General features: G+C 45.0%; 1 protein-coding gene across 5 annotated transcripts in view; it reads right to left on the bottom strand.

The window, feature by feature from the left end:
* Nucleotides 1-18,865, bottom strand: part of LPIN2 (lipin 2) — a 67,309-nt gene that overhangs the window by 30,822 nt on the left and 17,622 nt on the right. For 4 of the 5 annotated variants that reach the window (XM_034762714.1, XM_034762711.1, XM_034762713.1 and 1 more), the window contains exons 2-4: nt 13,811-14,011; nt 10,096-10,191; nt 1,157-1,458 (exon numbers count right to left, since the gene is read on the bottom strand). In XM_034762714.1, the coding sequence (XP_034618605.1) occupies nt 1,157-1,458; nt 10,096-10,191; nt 13,811-14,002 (590 nt within the window). In that variant the 5' untranslated portion in view covers nt 14,003-14,011. Of the gene's footprint in view, nt 1-1,156; nt 1,459-10,095; nt 10,192-13,810; nt 14,012-14,583; nt 14,835-18,865 lie in introns of those variants that run through there. The other variant, XM_034762712.1, reaches the window with a different exon arrangement.

Below are 18,865 nucleotides of genomic sequence, written 5' to 3'. Positions count from 1 at the left end.
CAGGAGGACAGAGCCCCGCTGCAGTCTCTTTCTAACCGCCATTTCCCGCCACAAAGTCCCATATCCCCCTCACCCAAAGTCCCAAGAAGGAGGGGTGGCAGGTGCCATGAAAACTGTCACTCCACCCCTGCAGACTGCTCAAGTACCAGAAGACTCTCATTCCCAAAAATTTGATAAGTCCTTTCCTTCCCGCTTCACCCAAGCCCCCGTCCCAGTCTCATCCCCTAAGTGTGTAGTTGTTAATAAAAGATACGTTTCTGTTAATTACTGTATCCATCATGTTCTTTTAGGGGAGACTGTGTTTGAAGGGGGGGAAGGAGGTTGGTAATTGGAGAGGATAGTCACCTTTGCCAGGGTATAGACACGGGGGCAGGTGCATCCCGGGCCCCACCCCAACCCTCTGCCCCAGCCTGGAGCCCTCTCCCGCACTCTGAACCCCTCAGCCCCAGCCCAAAGCCTCCTCCCCCACACCCCAACCCTCTTTCCCCAGCTCAGAGCCCCCTCCCGCACCCATAACCCCTCATTTCTGGCCCCATCCTGGGACCCGCAACCCCAGCCAGAGCTCTCACTCCCTCCCACACCCCAACCCCCAATTTTGTGAGCATTCATGGCCCAACATACAATTTCCATATCCAGATGTGGCTCTCAGGCCAAAAAGTTTGCCCACCCCTGCCTTAAAAGGTGACTTGAAAGATGGCAGTTTTCTCCACCACAATCAGAACACTTCTGTATATTTAACATCTTCAGGTCAGGACTGCTTTTTAGCGTTCTATAAAGTGACATATACATTTACAGCATTATGTAAGTGTGCTCTGTAGTGTGTTGCCAGCCTGACCAGCCCCACGGGACTGATTGCTAGGGACATGAGTGATAATTTTTGATGGAAGACACTAGCTTAAACAAGATTTGGCATTTGCACTGGGATCCAAAATTCAATTCTGAAAGATTCTGAAGAATGCTGGAAGAAGTCAAGATTACAAATATAATTTCTTTGTATTTTTGAGGAAAGAACTCTTGGACTTCCACATTCGATAACTTATTGAAACCTACTCTGACTCAAGGGTACCTTACATAAGAGAAAAAGTTAATACACAACCACAATACGAAACCTTAGTGATACCACATGAAAGCATTCAGTATGAATTTAACAATTTACCTCAGATGTTGAACACCCCTCTCGTCATCAGAGCTGATTTCTATTTCAAAAATCTCTTCAACCCCAGAAGAGGAGATCTGATCTTCCTTCTTGCTATCTTGTTTGTATTTCTTTCTTCTTCGCTTTTTCTTCTTCACAGACCCTGAGGTGAACAGAGTCTCTGTTTCCATGATGTGTGTAACTTCAGAGCTCTGACATGTCCTTTCATTTTCACCCGACTTCAGCAAGAGATCTTCAATCTCTTTAAAGAACTGATCCTCAGTGATTATTGGGGAGGTTGCCAGATATGCAGGAACTTTTTCCTAACCAAAACAAGGGGAATAATAAATAAGCAGATACATTATTATGTACACACAAACAGAATAAAAAAAGGTTAAATAAATGTGGGGGTGCAGTGGGGTGGGAGAGGTGAGCAGCATCAAGGATTGACTGACAGATATGGCAAATTTCCTGCCTGATCAGCAATACTGCCCCACATGACTGACTGCTGGGAGACCTTATTGAAATTAAATTTAAGTATCTTTGAAGTCCACTGTACCTAAAGGCAAAATTTACATCTTGTGGCCTGGAATTGTGTGTAATATGCCAGGCAAGAATGGACTTTAGGATAAGTGTGAAGTGGATTTTCTGAGGAATACCTAGGGAGAAATTAATGCAAATTTCAAACCTCTGGATATGCAGAAATCCAGGCTTTTGAAGATACGTCCTGAGGTGTGGGTCTTTGCTCATTACCTGTTCCAGACAGTAGCGGGTTTACAATGGCACCAAAGGCACCAGGCCCACACTGGGAAGGAGCCCATTATGGACTTGGGGTCTGGCTCCTTGCTCGGGACAGCCCATGGCCAAGGCCCTGCTGTGTGAACAGCTCGAAGCCAGCAGGTCCCAGTCGCCTGTAGGCAGCTTGCCGACCAGCAGCTGGGCTCTGCTATGTGGGCTGAGAAGGGTTGCGAAGGGTTGCTGGCCGGTGGGCGCAACCGGGGGAAGGGGGCTCTGAGGAGTCACGTCCCAGGGATCTGCCCTGCTCCCCACTGTGGTTCCAGCTCTGAGCAGTCTCTGCTGTCCGCCAGCTGCAGGACCCCCACCTGTGTACCCAGAGGCCAAGTCACCTGGGACTGGTGCAGGGGCTGGCAGTCTCAGACAGTTTGTGGGGAAGGGGCGGGGGGGAGGGGGGGAAGAAGAGTAGAACAGGGGCTCAGCCAAGCCCCACCAGGCAAGTGGGTCTGGAGGGAATGCAATCTGGGCAGACCCCACTCTGGCTTGGGCCTGGCTGATCACACCGCTCCCAAGGGTCCACATCCTGGGACTGGCCCCAGCTGCACTGCCAGCTCAGCCCAGTGGACACAGTCACCTCCTAGCAGGGCTGGTGAGTGCGGCTGGCGATGGGGGAGTGGGTCTCTGGTGGGTGCTGGGCAGTGGGGGAAGTCTGTGCGTGTTGGGGTGCTGGGCTTGGGAGGGCCACTAGGCTGTGGGCGGGGAGAAGGAGGGAAGGTCTGTATGTGTTGGGGCACTGGCGGGGGGGGAGGCCTGTGGGGTGTGCGAGTGAGCAGAGGTGGTGGTGTGCAGTTGTGGTGGGGTGTTGCTGGGCATAAGGAGTTAGGGCGGCGCTTTGGCAGCACAGGGCCAGGTTGGACAGTGTGCATCTGGCGACTGCCAGTTTGTAAACTGTGGGATCACGTTCAGCTGGGCGGAGTAGGACCACCCCCGCCACATCGAGGCCCACTGCACGCGGTCGGCCCCTTACTCTGGGGGCTAACCCCCCCCCCAGACACACACTATGCCCCTTTGCTCCTATGGGGGCCAACAAATATGTTTGGTGCCAGGTCCACAAAAGTTAATCTGGCCCTGTTTCCAGAGAGTGGAAATCAAAGGCCTGAGCTGTATAAAGAAATGGCTGAACTGCCCAGTCTGGGTTCTAGTTCTGAAACAGTTATGAACTTGTAACCAAGGTGAAAACCCAGTTGAGGGCTGACCTCCGATAAGCTTTTTAGCATGCATGTAGGTTTTTTTGTTTTTAATTTGTTTTCTCTGAAAAGTTTTGACTTTCAAAATAAATGTGCTTGCTTAGAAAGAGTTGTGTGGTAATTAACAACTGTGAGCAATATGCTGGTTAGACTCTGGAGAGAAAGCAAAGTGCAGGTGCTGGTTTGTTTAGGCAGCCTGGCTTGCTGGGGATATCAGTGTGGGCATGGAACCATGCAGCCTGGAAAACCCTAATCAGGATTAAATGAGACACACATCTGTGCCCAAGAGAGATGATGGCTGGGAGCTGGAAATCATTAAGTGGGTGTCTTCAAGGAGTGGGAATACAGATGCAGTTACCCTGAAACTGTGACACTGAGAATCGCATCATTTTTCTATATAGTATCTAGTATGTTTTTGGCATTACTGTAATATTAATAAGAAATGTTCATTAGAGAGACAAGGTGGGTGAGATAATATATATTTCATGTTATAGCAATCTCAGATGATGACCCCAGCACACATTGTTTGTTTTAAGAACATTTTCACTGCAGATTTGACAAAACACAAAGAAAGTACCAATGGGAGATTTCTAAAGATAGTACAGCACTCGACCCAAGGTTTAAAAATCTGAAGTGCCTTCCAAAATCTAAGAGGGACTAGGTGTGAAGCATGCTTTCAGAGGTCTTAAAAGAACACTCCTATGTGGAACCCGAACCATCAAAAAGGAAAAATCAACCTTCTGCTGATAACATCTGACTCAGATGATGAAAACGAACATGCATTGATCTGCACTGCTTTGGATCGTTATAGAGCAGAACCCCTCATCAGCATGGACACATGTCCTCTGGAATGGTGGTTGAAGCATGAAGGGACATATGAATCTTTAGGGTATTTGGCATTTAAATATCTTGAGACGCTGGCTACAACAGTGCCATGTGAATGCCTGTTCTCACTTTCAGGTATAAACAAAAAGTGGCAGCATTATCTCCCGTAAATGTAAACAAACTTGTTTGTCTGAGCAATTGGATGAACAAGAAGTAGGATTGAGTGGACTTGTAGGCTCTAAAGCTTTATATTGTTTTGTTTCTGAATGCAGGTTTTTTCTGATTTTTTTTTTTTTTACATAATCCTACATTTGTAAATTCAACTTTCATAATAAAGAGATTGCACTACAGTACTTGCAATGGGGGAAATTGAAAAATACTATTTCTTTTGTTTTTTACAGTGCAAATATTTGTAATCTAAAATAAATATAAATTGAGCACTGTACACTTTGTATTCTGTGTTGTAACTGAAATCAATATATTTGAAAATGTAGAAAACCATCCAAAAATATTTAAATAAATGGTATTCTATTATTGTTTAACAGTGTGATTAAAAATTAATTATGATTAATCATAATTAATTTTTAATCGCTTGTCAGCCATAATCAAATTAAATTAAATTAATAGAGATATCCTATCTCCTAGAACTGGAAGGGACCTTGAAAGGTCATTGAGTCCAGCCCCCTGCCTCCACTAGCAGGACCAAGTACTAATTTTGCCCCAGATTCCTAAGTGGCCCCCTCAAGGATTGAGCTCACAACCCTAGGTTTAGCAGGCCAATGCTCAAACTACTGAGCTATCCCTCCCCCCCAGCATAATATAGTATGCTGCTTTAAGATTGAAGTCAGGAGTGAGAATAAAAACAAAGGATGCTTTTAAAGATCTTATTTAAGAAATGAAGTGTGCAAATCACATTACAGTATTCCTGAAAGCAGGACATAAGGGATCTCCATTAAGATCAAAAACAGCTTCATGTCCATTTCCCAGCTGAACATTTCACAGGAGAGAAAAAAAAAAAAAAAAAAGGTAAGAGGTTCAATGGCCTTTCCTATCATGATGCAGATGTTTCTTCCAAATAACTAAATGGATCTGTAACCAGACTGCTCAGCTTTCAGAATATCTTGGCAGCCCTTTTCAGGTCTTGAACTTTACGAATATACTATATACATGTATGAAGTGTTAGTAATCTGAGACATTTGGAAACGAGCTCTCTTATTAAGGGGCTGAAGTGTCCAGTGGCTGTCTGTGCATCTAGCACACTACGTGTGCATAGTTTAAAAGAAAACTGAAAACTAAGTGTTGGTGAGACAGAATGAGCAGCTGAAACAAAGAGGAAATATCAAATATTTCAGCTAGACAGGGGACTAGAAACCAGGACGCCTCAATTCTATTCTCAGTCCTGCAACTACTTTTTCTGTTGCCTTTATGTGTACCTGTACCTACTAATAGTTATCTGGAACACTGTTATACACAGAGCCGGCTTTAGGCCGATTCAGCCGATTTGGCTGAATTGGGCCCCGCGCCAAGAGGGCCCTGCGCTGCAGCTGTCCACCCCGCCCCCAGCTCACTTCCCCCTCCTCCCCTCTCCTGAACGCTCCGCCCCCTCCCCTGCTTCCCGCGAAAGAAGCAGGGGTGGGCCGGCAGCACAAGGTAAGCTGGGGTGGTGAGGGCGCCAGAAGGGCTCCGGGGAGGCGCGGCCCGTTCCCGCAGGCCCCAGCGGCTCTGGCCCGGCTTGGCTCCAGCCCAGCCCCGGCGGCTCAGGCCCGGCCCAGTCCCTGCAGCGTGGCGCGGCTCGGGTCTCCCCCCCCAGCGGGTCGGCTCAGGTCTCCCCCACCCCCCCGCGGCTCGATTCCTGGGGGTGGGGCTTGCAGCAAGCCCCGCCCCCAGGAATCGGGCCCTGCTCTTGCTAAAGCCGGCCCTGGTTATACAGATAGGATAGGCAATAGTGGATTAACTATTGTTTTATAACTTGGTTTTAGTTTATATTAAGTGCAACAGCTGTGTTAAAGTCCTGTCCTAGACATTTAGGAAGTGGTTGTTGGGTTGGTGGTTTTTTAAACTTTTGACTGATCAATTCCCATCAGTGATTGGTTTGCTCTCTGCCTGCAAAAGAACTGCTTTCAGTTTTGTATTTAGTCATGTTACGTGTTATATTAAGAATATAAGAATGTCCATACTGGATTAGACCAATGGTCTGTCTAGCCCAGCATCCTGTCTTCTGACAGTGGCCAACGCAGGGTGCTTTAGAGAGAATGAACAGAACAGGCAATTGAGTGACCATTCCCAGCTTCTGGCAATCAGAGGCTAGGGACACCCAGAACACAGGGTTGCATCCCTGACCATCTGGGCTAATGGCCATTGATGGATCTATTCTCCATGAAATTATCCAATTCTTTTTTGAACATTTTGGCCTTCACAATATCCGCTGGCAACGAGTTTAACAGGCTGACTGTGCATTGTGTGAAGTACTTCTTTTTTGTTTGTTTTAAACCTGCTGCCTCTTAATTTCATTGGGTGATCCCTGGTTCTTGTGTTATGTGAAGTAGGAAGTATAGACCTCTGTTATATCCCCTTTTACTGATCTCTTTTCCAAACTGAAAAGTCAGTCTTTTTAATCTCTCCTCATACGAAAGATGTTCCATACCCTTAATCATTTTTGTTGCCCTTCTCTGTACGTTTTCCAATTCCAATATATCTTTCTTGAGATGGGGCAATCAGAACTGCAGGCAGTATTTAAGGTGTGGCCATATCACGGATTTATATAGTGGCATTATATTTTCTCTTATATTCTGTCCCTTCCCTAATGGTTCCTAACATTGTTAGTGCTTTTTTTTGACTGACGCGGCACATTGAACAGATGTTTTCAGAGAACTATTCAAAATGACTCCAAGATCTCTTTCTTGAGTGGTAACAGATAATTTAGATCCCATCATTGTGTATGTGTAGTTGTGATTATGTTTTCCAACATGTATTGCTTTGCATTTAACAACACAGAATTTCATCTGCCATTTTATTGCCTAGTCCACCCAGTTTTGTGAGATCCCTTTGTAACTCTTCGCAGTCTGCTATGGACTTAACTATCATGAGTAGGGCTACGATTTAATCACGGGTATTTTGAACAAAAGTCACGGACAGGTTACAGGCAAGGAAAAAAACCCATAGCCCATATTTATACCATAAATACCCGATTGAACCTTTGGGGGAAACCCGGGAGGTCCGCAGCACCAGCTGCGGGGGGGGGGGGGGGGGGGGGGGGAGGAGGTGGAGAAGCTCCGGGGTCCCGCTGCCACTTTGGCCAGTGCAGAGGAGGGGAGGCCCGGGGGGCCAGCTGCTGCTCTGGCCGCCCCAGGACCGCTGACAGGAGCCACTGAGCTACGGCTGATCCTACTGCCCATGGGATCACTTCTCAGGTGATCTCCAGGGCCAGCTGCACTGGCCGCTGTTCAGGCGTTCCCCAGAGCTAGCTGCCAGGGACCACCAGAGCACTGGCCAGTGCAGCTGGCCCTAGATCGCTCCAGCAGCGCCTGGTGCGGCTGGCTGCAGGGCCACCCGAGTGGCTGGCTGCAGAGCAACTCCAACAGCGGCCAGTGTGGCTGTCCCCAGGGCCGCCTGAGCAGCTGGTCCTGGGGCTTCTGGGGAATCCGTTACTTTCGCGACCTCCGTGACAAACATGGAGCCCTAATCATGAGTAATTTTGTATCGTCTGCAAATTTTGCCACCTCAGTTTATCCGTTTTTCCAGATCATTTATTAGTATGTTGAACAGCACTTGTTCCAGTATAGATCCCCGGGGACACCACTATTTACCTCTTTCCATTATGAAAGCTGACCATTTATTCCTACCCTGGTTTCCTGTCTTTTAACCAGTTACAGATCCATGAGGATAGACGTTCCCTCTTATCCTATGACTGCTTACTTTGCTTAAGAGCCTTTGGTGAGAGACTTTGTCAAAGTCTGAAAGTCAAGTACACTATATCCACTGGATCTCTTTTGTCCACATGTTTGACGACTCCCTCAAAGAATTCTAATAGATTGGTGAGGCATGATTTCCCTTTACTAAAGCTGTGTTGACTCTTCCCCAACAAATTGTGTTCATTTGCGTGTCAGATAATTCTGTTTCCTACTACAGTTTCAACCAATTTGCCTGACAATGAAGTTAGGCTTCCTGGCCTATAACTGCCAGGCTTTCCTCTGGATCCTTTTTTAAACATTGGTGTCACATTAGCTACCCTTAAGTCATCTGGTACAGAAGCGGGTTTAAATAATAGGTTACATACCACAGTTGGTAGTTCTGCAATTTTATATTTGAATTCCTTCAGAACATTTTGGCGAATACCATCTGGTGCTGGTGACTTATTACTGTTTCATTTATCAATTTGTTCAAAATCCTCTCTACTGACACTTCAATCTGGGACAGTTCCTCAGATTTGTCATCTAAAAAAAAATGGCTCAGGTATGGGAATCTCCCTCACATCCTCTGCAGTGAAGACTGATGCAAATAATTCATTTAACTTCTCCACAGTTCTTGAGTGCTCCTGTAGTACCTCAATCATTGAGTGGCCCGACTGATTGTTTGGCAGGCTTCCTACTGCTGATGTACTTAGATTTTTTGCTGTTAGAATCTGAGTCTCCATTCTCTTCCTAGACATTATGGTTCTTCTTCACAAGTTATTATTTTGAGTACTAATAATGTTGATGCTGATTTTTCCCCTTTCATTGTGAATGATTCACAACCACTTTGCTTCCATAGTGAGTTTTTTATTTCATAAAAAAAAAAATGAACTGCCACTCTTCCCACCCCCAACAGCTAGTTCATTTTTAAGATTTGCAAGTTTTCATGACATTCATTTATAATCTGTTTGTATTTCATTGTCCAAAAAGTGTTTACTTTTGATATGTCTCCTATTCCCTCCAAAAACACCAATGCCTATGACCCCCCCCGCCCCAAGTCCATGATCAGGATGTGGAAGAGGCTTTATGAATCACAAAATATCTATCAACTGAGACAAGCTTTGACATATGCGCATATAATGCAGTTTGCTATGAATATGAAATACTGAAGAAAGTAAGGGCTTGTCTATTCAGGGAAGTTAGTGTGAAGTAAGTAGGGTGTAAATTTAAAGTGTGATAGCTATTCCATACTAACTTCTCTGTGTGGAACATCTTGTTCTGCACTAAGGGACTGTCTACACTGTGACGCTGTCGACAAAACTTTTGTCTTTCACGGGTATTTTAAAAAGCCTCGCCTGCAAAAGACAAAAGTTTTGCCAACACAAGTGGCAGTGTGAGCGCTCTCCTGCCAACAAAGCTACTGCCGCTCACAGGGCTGGAAGTATTGTCAGCAAAAGTGCCGACAAAATACCAATAGAAAGCATTCACACGCGCTGACTTTTAGCGACAAGGCTGTGTCGACACAACCTTGCCACTAAAAGCTGCATAGTGTAGACAAGCCCTCAGAGTGCCTTTTTTTGTTGATTAGTTTAATTTGCTTTCTAAGCAGTAACTATTCTGTACTAGTTACTCCGGGCTTCCTCCACTCCCCAAGGCTATACTTTTTAAGGCAACAGATGTGTAAGCATCAAGAGCTGAAAAGCCTACAATCTCAAGAGGCCTTGGGGGATATTCAGAGGACAACTGTATCAGAAAGCCAACCCACTACAATGACTTCCTAGTTTTGGAAAACAAGTTAACTAATGAAAATTCAGAGATAAGAAACTGCACCCTGCCAATGTAAACAAACCACACTGATACTGAGGTCAGTAACACAAGTGACTTGAACTACTTGCAAAGAGTAGTTAACAGTCACTGCACAATCTGTACAGTCAACATCACCCTAAAATTAACGACATAATTGATTACTGTTCTAAGCAAACAGGGTGAAAAGTGCAGCAAGTCTTCCTATTACAGCTCTGAAAAACAAGGTGTGCTCAGGAGGATCTGTTACTTTCCTGCCACCAGTAAATGTGTTAGATACAGTATTTTATTGAACTATTGCAAGCAAATAATGCAAGTTATGAATCAGCAATAAAAAGATCAGTCATTAAAAATGCTGTATTTTAATATTGAGAACATGAGACACAGCACTAGTAACAGGATATAATTAACTAAACAATGTACTCAGCAATGTACTCTTCAAACACCACAAAACACTTACGTATTCTTCTTCAGTTTCCTGTACGAAGAAAGCCTCTCCATTGTCACCCAGCTTCATATGAAGATCAACTGTGTCTCCATTAATTTCTATATCAATCTGTGGGAGCAAAGACAGTTAAATGTAGAGTATCTTCCACACAGCAAAACACATAAATGTTTACCTTAAGACTGATTCCTCTCTGATTATTTTTATATGATGCCTGCATTCCACTTTATCACCACTCCAGGCTTCTCCCAAGAGACTGTCATACCTCCTGCTTTGTGCTCTCCTACCCCACAAAAGAAATCAGTGCTTTTTTAGGAAGCAGATTGAGGTTTGACATTTGAAAATGTAGAAAAACATCCAAAAATATGTAATAAATTTCAATTGATATTCTATTGTTTAACAGTGCAATTAAAACTACAATCACAATTAATTTTTTTAATCGCGATTAATTTTTGAGTTAATCGCCTGAGTTAACCGCAATTAGATTTTAAGTAGAACTGTCGATTTATCTTTCTGTAGTTAAGTTTATTTTAACCTTTTATCCTTACCAGTGAGTTTATCTGAAGTTCTTGGGGAATCTGCTCAGACTACAAAGGATGGTGCATATCCACTATCCTTTGACAAAGTGTCGAACTAATTAATGAGCTTGCACTGTTCAAGAGAGGTCTTGAGCAGTGTAAGACGGTACATTTCTGGGGTGCAAGGTTGTGAGGGGTGGGATTTGCTGGTGTCTCCCCCTATATATTTCATGAATGGCTTCGAGAGCATTCATGCAACTTAGCTGGGTATGTCCCTGGACGTTGTTGGCTGAGTGATCGCAGCACTTGGAGGGGTTTGCTCCTTGTCACTAGCACAGCATTGAGAGAGACAGCCCAGATGGAAGAGTTAAGGGGGCACAACGGTCCCACAGCTCCAGATTGCACCCTAGGGGTGTGTCACTGATATAAAATTACTCAAGGAAGTTAATTCCAACACTGACAAAGTTACAAAGGAATCTCTCAAAACTGTCAATAAAATGGCAGATGAAATTCAATGTTGATTAAGTACAAAGTACAGCAGAAGATAGTTACGAACACCTCAGGAATGGAAAAAGCAACAGAGGGTCCTGTGGCACCTTTAAGACTAACAGATGTATTGCAGCATAAGCTTTCGTGGGTCTGATGAAGTGGGCATTCACCCACGAAAGCTTATGCTCCAATACATCTGTTAGTCTTAAAGGTGACACAGGACCCTCTGTTGCTTTTTTACAGATCCAGACTAACATGGCTACCCCTCTGATTCAGGAATGGAAGTTGTTCATAACTCTGAACAAAATGTTACTTTTTTTCAAAACTGAAAACAGTTATTTTTACACTGACTTAATACAGCTTTGAAACTTTACTATGCAGAAGAAAAATGCTGCTTTTAACCATCTTAATTTAAATGAAACAAGCACAGAAACAGTTTCCTTACCTTGTCAAATCTTTTTTAAATAGTTTACATTTAACACTGTATTGCATTTGCCTTTTTTTTGGTCTCCGCTGCTGCCTGATTGAATACTCTGGTGTTCGTAACTGAGTTTCTACTGTAACGCATATTAGAAAACAATCCTAACATACATACAAAATGATGGGGTCTAAATTAGTTGTTACCTCTCAAGAAAGATCTTTGAATCATTGTGGATAGCTCTCTGAAAACATCCGCTCAATGTGCAGCGGCAGTGAAAAAAGCTAACAATATCAGGAACCAATAGGAAGGGATGGAAAATAAGATAAAAAAATATCAGAATGCCATTATATGACTCCATGGTACGCCCACACCTTGAACACTGCGTGCAGTTCTGGCTGCCCCATTTCAAAAAAAGAGTGAATTGGAAAAGATACAGAGAAGGTCAACAAAAATAATTAGTGTATAACAGCTTCCAGAGAAGGAGAGATGAAAAACTCTGGGACTGTTCAACTTAGAAAAAGAGACTACAGGGGGATATGACAGACCTCTATCAAACCATGAATGGTGTCAAGAAAGTGAATAGGGAAGTGTTATTTACTCCTTTAATTGAGTGCCCCCCAGTTCTTGTGGTATATAAATTATCAGGCAGCAGGTTTAAAACAAACATAAGGAAGTACTTCTTCACACAACATACAGTCAACCTGTGGAACTCATTGCCAGGAGATGTTGTGAAGGACAAAAAATATAACTGAGTTCAAAAAAGAATTAGGTGAGTTCATGGAGGATAGGTCCATCAATGGCTATTAGCCAGGATGGTAAGGGACACAACCCCACTCTCTGGGTGTCCCTAAACTTCTGATGGCGGATTGGATGCCAGGGGATGGATCGCTCAATAATTGTCCTGTTCTGTTCATTCCCTCTGAGGCTTCTGGCACTGGCCACTGTCAGAAGACAGGGTACTGGGCGGATGGACCATGGTCTGACCCATAAGGCCATTCTTACGTTCTCCAAGAGCCTCTCAGTTTTCCTTCTCCTCCTAGTCCTAAAGATTTCATGTTGCAGTATCCCTCCTCCCAGCTAAGATGGGGTATACGTTACGACCTCCTAAACTAGTCAATACAGTGACTACAGTTGGCCACAAGAAGTGGTATGAAGCATTTCCTCCTCCAGTGTATCGGAGCCAGTCCCATTTAAACAACAAAAGAAAATACACATTTACTAGTAAAAAGCTGTCATTTGAGCAGGGCTGGCTCTAACTTTTTTGGCGCCCCGCCATAACACACCCCCCCCAGCGCCGGGCCGCCGAACCCCCCGTCCCCCGAGCGCCACGCCGGCCAGCCCAAACCTCTGGATCGCCGCGCCGGCCAAACCCCCCTCCCCCCCCCCGAGCGCCGCGCCAGCCAAACCCCCGGAGGGCCGGGCCGTTCAAATCCCTGCCCCCCACCCCCCCAAGCGCCGTGCCGCCCAAACCCCCGGAGCGCCGGGCCACGCCGTGCCGCTAAATCCCCGCCACCTCCCCCTCCCCCTCCCCCCCGCGCTGCCAAAACACCCTCCGCGCTGCGCGACCGAAACAAAAAACAAAAACAAAAAACACCGCAAGCGCCCCCCGCCATCCGAACATTGGCCACCCCTTCTAAGGTGCCGCCCCAAGCACGTGCTTGGTCGGCTGGTGCCTGAAGCCGGCCCTGCATTTGAGACAAACTGGTAGATTTGACTGAAGTGTGAGAAAAACCCCTGAACATGTTATAAGACTCTTTTGCAACTTTGATGGCTATAAAATGTCAGAGTATTGATTACATTTCTTATAGCATCAAGAAAGTTACAGGAGGAAGAGAGTAATGACTAACACATAAACGTCCCTAAGCATAAGTAATCTGCAATAACTGAGGTCCCAGTACTACAATCAGCCACTTGGATCCACGTTTCTTCAGCTAGCAGCACTCGGAAAACCTCCCAAAAGTCTAAGGCCATGGAAAGACTATACATCCCTTGGGCTCATATTAAGTTTTCATAGCTTAATGGGTAGCTCTCAGAAATCTCATCTTTCCTTCCTGATCTGCACACACTTATCTTTGCAGTGATACATTCCTTATCAGATGACCGTGCAGCCAAAGATTGTCTATTAGACCTCAAAACCATCATCTTATACCGCCTGTGTGTGAAAGTGTTCTGGCCTCAGCATTGCTGCAGGTTGTGCATGTGTAACAGGAAAAATATATAATTTTATTTTTTATATATATATTTATATTTTCTTTCAAGTGACAGGTCCATTCCCCAGGCCCATGCCATTTGCTACACTTACCACTTTTTCCTTAGAACGCAGAACACCAAGCTTCCCAAATCGGACATGGAAAGGAGAACACTGGTATGTACCATCCTGCTGCCGAACCACAATTACATCGATGCATCCTGAAAGAGTGGCCTGGTTAATGCCTTTATATAGCTCTTTCACAGTAACTAGAACTTGTCCTGCAAGCTGTCCCACGTAATTCATAGTCTGAGACTGAAAGAAAAGAAAAAAAAAAAGGAAAAAATTAAGTCAGATATTTGTACCAAATTTAATCTTGCAATATCATTTAATTATCAACGAGTCTGTTTACTATAAGCCACATGATTAGCACAAGTCTTTTTACAGGCACTCCACTGACTGAACTTTGAACTCCTCCACAAAATAGAATGACAGTTTTCACATAGATATCAAAATGAACCTATATTAAAGAATTTAAACTAACCTATGAAAAACTATTTAAAAACTATTTTAAAAGAGACTTCTAATTTATGTTGTTTTCAATTCTGAAGGCCTAGATTCAAGTCCTGCTTAGCTTCTCAATGGAACCCAGTGTGGCTGTTTCATTCTCAGAGGACTGCCTACATAAAAATCTTAATATTTTTAATACAATTGTTCAGACAATCTTTACTGAAGACAACAATGTCACAGGTCAACACCACAACATATTGACAGAACTGTATGGAGAAGCTTCTGGTACCTCCACAATGTCTGGTTCTTCCTTCATTTTCACCACACTAATTTATAAACAAAGTTAAAAAAATTATAAGAGTATGAAAATTACTTACATTCAGTGACTTACTTGGAAGGCAAAGTGATGTAGAACAAAAGTGAAACAAAACCAAGGAAGACAGATAAGAAGTCTAGTCCTCCTCCTACACAAGATTAAACAACTGCCTTCTGAAGCAGGAACTGTATGTATTTGCTAGTAAAGTCACCACACATATGCAGTGTCAAGACTTCTCTCAACATAAAACATTCAGTGTATCGAACCCTTTCCAGAGCTTTTAGGAAAAGTGCTGCCATTCATCTGCAGCAGCAATCACAGAGTGCAATAAGAAAGATTTTTACCTGAAATAAAGGGACAAGCAGAACCACCCTAAGGAAGTTTACACAGATGCCTCAATTCACTTTTAAATAGAAAAAATTTACAACAGAAGACCAGCCATTGTAGCTAGATGTGACAACATACTTCTGACAGTTAAAAATTACTTGCTGGAGACAATATATCTGAATTAAAAATAGATGAAGATATAACATGTTCAGAGAAACATCAACATCCAGCTACCAACATTATTAATATAAGGCTTGAAAAACCCACTCACCAGGGACAAGTAGGCAACTTTTCTGGTGACTGCTCTCAACTTCTACGGAACCTAAGCTTTTATTTAAAAAATGAATTTCCATCCCTTAAGTTTACGAAGATAGTCTTTCATACACAAAGAGTGTAAACCAGGGGTCGGCAACGTTTGGCAAGCGGCTCGCTAGGGTAAGCACCCTGGCGGGCCGGGCCAGTTTTATTTACCTGCTGACGCGGCAGGTTCGGCTGATCGCGGCCCCCACTGGCCGCGGTTTGCCGTCCCGGGCCAATGGGGGCGGCGGGAAGCCGCGGCCAGCACATCGCTCGCCCGTGCCGCTTCTCGCTGCCCCCGTTGGCCTGGGACCGTGAACCGCTTCTGAGAGTGGCTGCATGCGATTCTAGGCAGGGACCCCACCAGGATCCCAACACTCTGTGGATACCTCCCAAGGGAGGTAGACGGACACAGACAACAACGAGGAAGACATTGTTGATGAGGAAGAGGAGGAGGAGGAGGAGAATGCACAGCAGGCAAGAGGAGGTTACTCCCCCTGTGCAGTAACTGACATTCTTCGAGATAAGTGTCCCTGTGGATGCTCCACTTCAGGTGAAGGTGTGTCCCAGAGCCTTCAGTCACAGATTTGTACAGCAGTACCTCTACAGGCTGTGCACGCCTCTCGAGCTGTCAGTGTTTGAATAGCGCGTGCACAGCCCGAGCTCCTCAGTTCCTTCTCTACAACGGAGTCCATTACGAATTCCGAAGTAGGGGGAGGAGGGCGGGTAGTGGCAGAGTACCTTAGGGAATGTATTTACTGCTGTGAATTGTTTCATTCATTGCAACAGTTAACCTTTTGTTTTCAACAACATATTCTTTTCCTTGCAGCAGCAACATTTTCTCTGGGTGCTTCCTCCACTCCAGCACAAAGGCTGTCCCAGATTAGAAGGCGAAAAAAGCAGACAAAGGAAGACATGTTCCGTGATTTGATGCGTTCTTCCGAGGCTGACAGGGCCCAGCTCCATGCCTGGAGGCTCTCACACTCAAGAGAGCATGCGCATTGACCAAGAGAGCAGAAAAGCAAGCAGGGAACAAGAGCGTAACACGCATGAGGAGATGTTGCGGCTCATGGGGGAGCAAACAGACATGTTGAGGCATCTGGTTGAGGTGCAGGAAAGGCAGCTAGACAGTAGAGTCCCGCTGCACCCAGTGATGAACCAGTTGCTCTCCTCACCAAGTTCCATATCCTCCTCTCCCAGATGTCCTAGAATGCAGAGGGGAGGAAGGGGAAGAGTTCCGTTATCCCTTGAACTCAACTCCAGGGGATGATTCATGGAGCAGAAAGCTCTCATTCCCACAGCTTTTATTGCTAGACAGTGCAATTGTAATAAGTTACATGTCCTTGCCCCTCCCTCCCTGTGTTATCAGGCCCTTACCTGGTTATCATTGCTGTCTCTGTTCTGTGTTTGTTAGCATAATAAAAATGCATGAATTGAGTACAAGAGGCTCTTTATTCACTGTGCACACTGTGGTTGGTGGGGGTTTAGTTTACAGGGCAGTACATGCGAAAAAGGGGGCAGGTTGGTAAGGAACAACACACAGAACTGTCACATCAGTGTTGGATCATTCATGAAACTGGTTTTCAAAGCCTCTCGAAGATGCAGTGCACCTCAATGTGCTCTACTTATTGCCCTGGTGTCTGGCTGCTCATAATTGGCAGCCAGGCGATCTGCCTCAACCCCCCACCCAGGCAGAAACTTTTCCCCCTTAACTTTCACAGATATTATGTAGAGCACAGCAAGCAGCAACAACAATAGGAATATTGCTTTTGCTGAGGTCTAACCTAGTGAGTAAATTGCACCAGCGCCCCTTTAGACATCCAAAGGCACATTCTACCACTATTCTGCACTTGCTCAGCCTCTGGTTGAACTGCTCCTTACTGCTGTCCAGGCTGCCAGTGTACGGCTTCATGAGCCACGGGAGCAAGGGGTAGGCTGGGTCTCCAAGGATGGGTCTCCAAGGATAACTATTGGCATTTCAATATCACCAATGGTAATTTTCTGGTCTGGGAAGAAAGTTCCTTCTTGCAGCTTTCTGAAGAGACTGGAGTTCCTAAAGACGCGCACATCATGTACCTTTGCCGACCATCCCACGTTGATGTCGGTGAAACGACTCCTGTGATCCACTAGTGCTTGCAACACCATTGAGAAGTAGCCCTTCTGGTTTATGTACTCTTTGGCAAGGTGGTCTGGTGCCAAGATAGGGATGCGCATTCCGTTTGTCACCCCACCAGAGTTAGGGAACCCCATCGCAGCAAAGCCATCCACTATGTCCTGCACGTTTCCCAGAGTCACTACCCTTCTTAGCAGAAGTGAATTGATTTCCCTGGCTACTTGGATCACAGCAGCCCCCACGGTAGATTTACCCACTCCAAACTGATTCCCGATTGACTGGTAGCAATCTGGCGTTGCAGGCTTTCACAGGGCTATCACTTTTTCAACTGACAGAGCAGGTCTCATTTTGGTATTTCTGCACTTCAGAGCTGGAGAAAACAATTTGCAAAGTTCCATGAATGTGGCCTTAAGCATTCGAAAGTTATGCAGCCACTGCTCCTCATCCCATATCTGCATCACAATGCGGTCCCACCAGTCTGTCCTTGTTTCTCTAGCCCAGAAGGGGCATTCCACTGTGTCAACAAGCTTGGCTGCCGCTGCCAGTATGTGCAAATTGCTCCGTTCCATGGCTTCCAGCACAGCTATTTGTGTGGCATCACATTCTTCCGCGAGGCTGTTCCTGACTATGCTCTGCAAATATCGCAGGACAATGCGCGAGGAGTTTGTGACGCTCACAACAGCATATAGCTGAGCGGGGTCCATGCTTGCTGTGCTATGGCGTCTGCACAAGTAACCGAGGCTTAAGCGCGAAAATGATTGTTTGCTGTTGCTTTCAGGGAGGGAGGGAGGAGCCAAGAGCATCATGGGAGGCTTACGATATGTACCCAAAACACTTCACGAAAATGTTTTTGTCCCATCAGACATTGGGAGCCTAACCCAGAATACCAATCGGGAGCAGGAACTGTGGGATAGCTGCCCACAGGTGCATCACTCTGTGAGTCGATGCTACCAATGGTAGTGGGGATGCGCTCTGCCGACGGAATGTACATAGTGGGGACATACACCATCGATTTTGTAAAATCGGAGGCTACAGATCAACTGTAATTTTGTAGTGTAGACAAGCCGTAAGAAGCAGGGGGGAGGGGGGAAAGAGAGATGCAAATGCACAGCAGCATGACAGAATTATGGAGACCAACATGCAGCTGCAATAAAGATGCTTGTGGAATCTCTTCTAGAAATAAGCATTTTTGCTACCTTACTGTAGCAATAACAGCAGAATTATGTTTACAAAACAGCAGATGTAACACTGAAGGTCATGAAGAACATTTATCAAAATTGAAAGCCACTCAACTATCTTTGTTATATATGAATTGTCCAGTTTGTTTTTTAAATAAGCTGCAAATCAGGTATTTAAGTTTCAAGTGCAAAAAAGAGAGACTACATTTTAGAAGTCAGGCTCTTAAGAATAGCTTACTTGGGGTAATGAAAACTACCTTTAGTTATTTTAATAGATCCAAATTGGGACATGAAATTGATCAAGTAGGGGTCAAAACACCACTTTATATCTAAGAATGTATATGTAAGGGGACTGTTGCCCCCTTACTAACATTCAGTGGGGGTGTTTNGGTAGTGCAGAAGTCAGGAAAGTTCCCCACAATAGCGGG

This window comes from Trachemys scripta, chromosome 2 (assembly GCF_013100865.1).
Source record: "Trachemys scripta elegans isolate TJP31775 chromosome 2, CAS_Tse_1.0, whole genome shotgun sequence".
NCBI classification, from domain to species: Eukaryota; Metazoa; Chordata; order Testudines; family Emydidae; genus Trachemys; species Trachemys scripta.
This window is presented reverse-complemented; position numbering and strand designations above follow the sequence as displayed.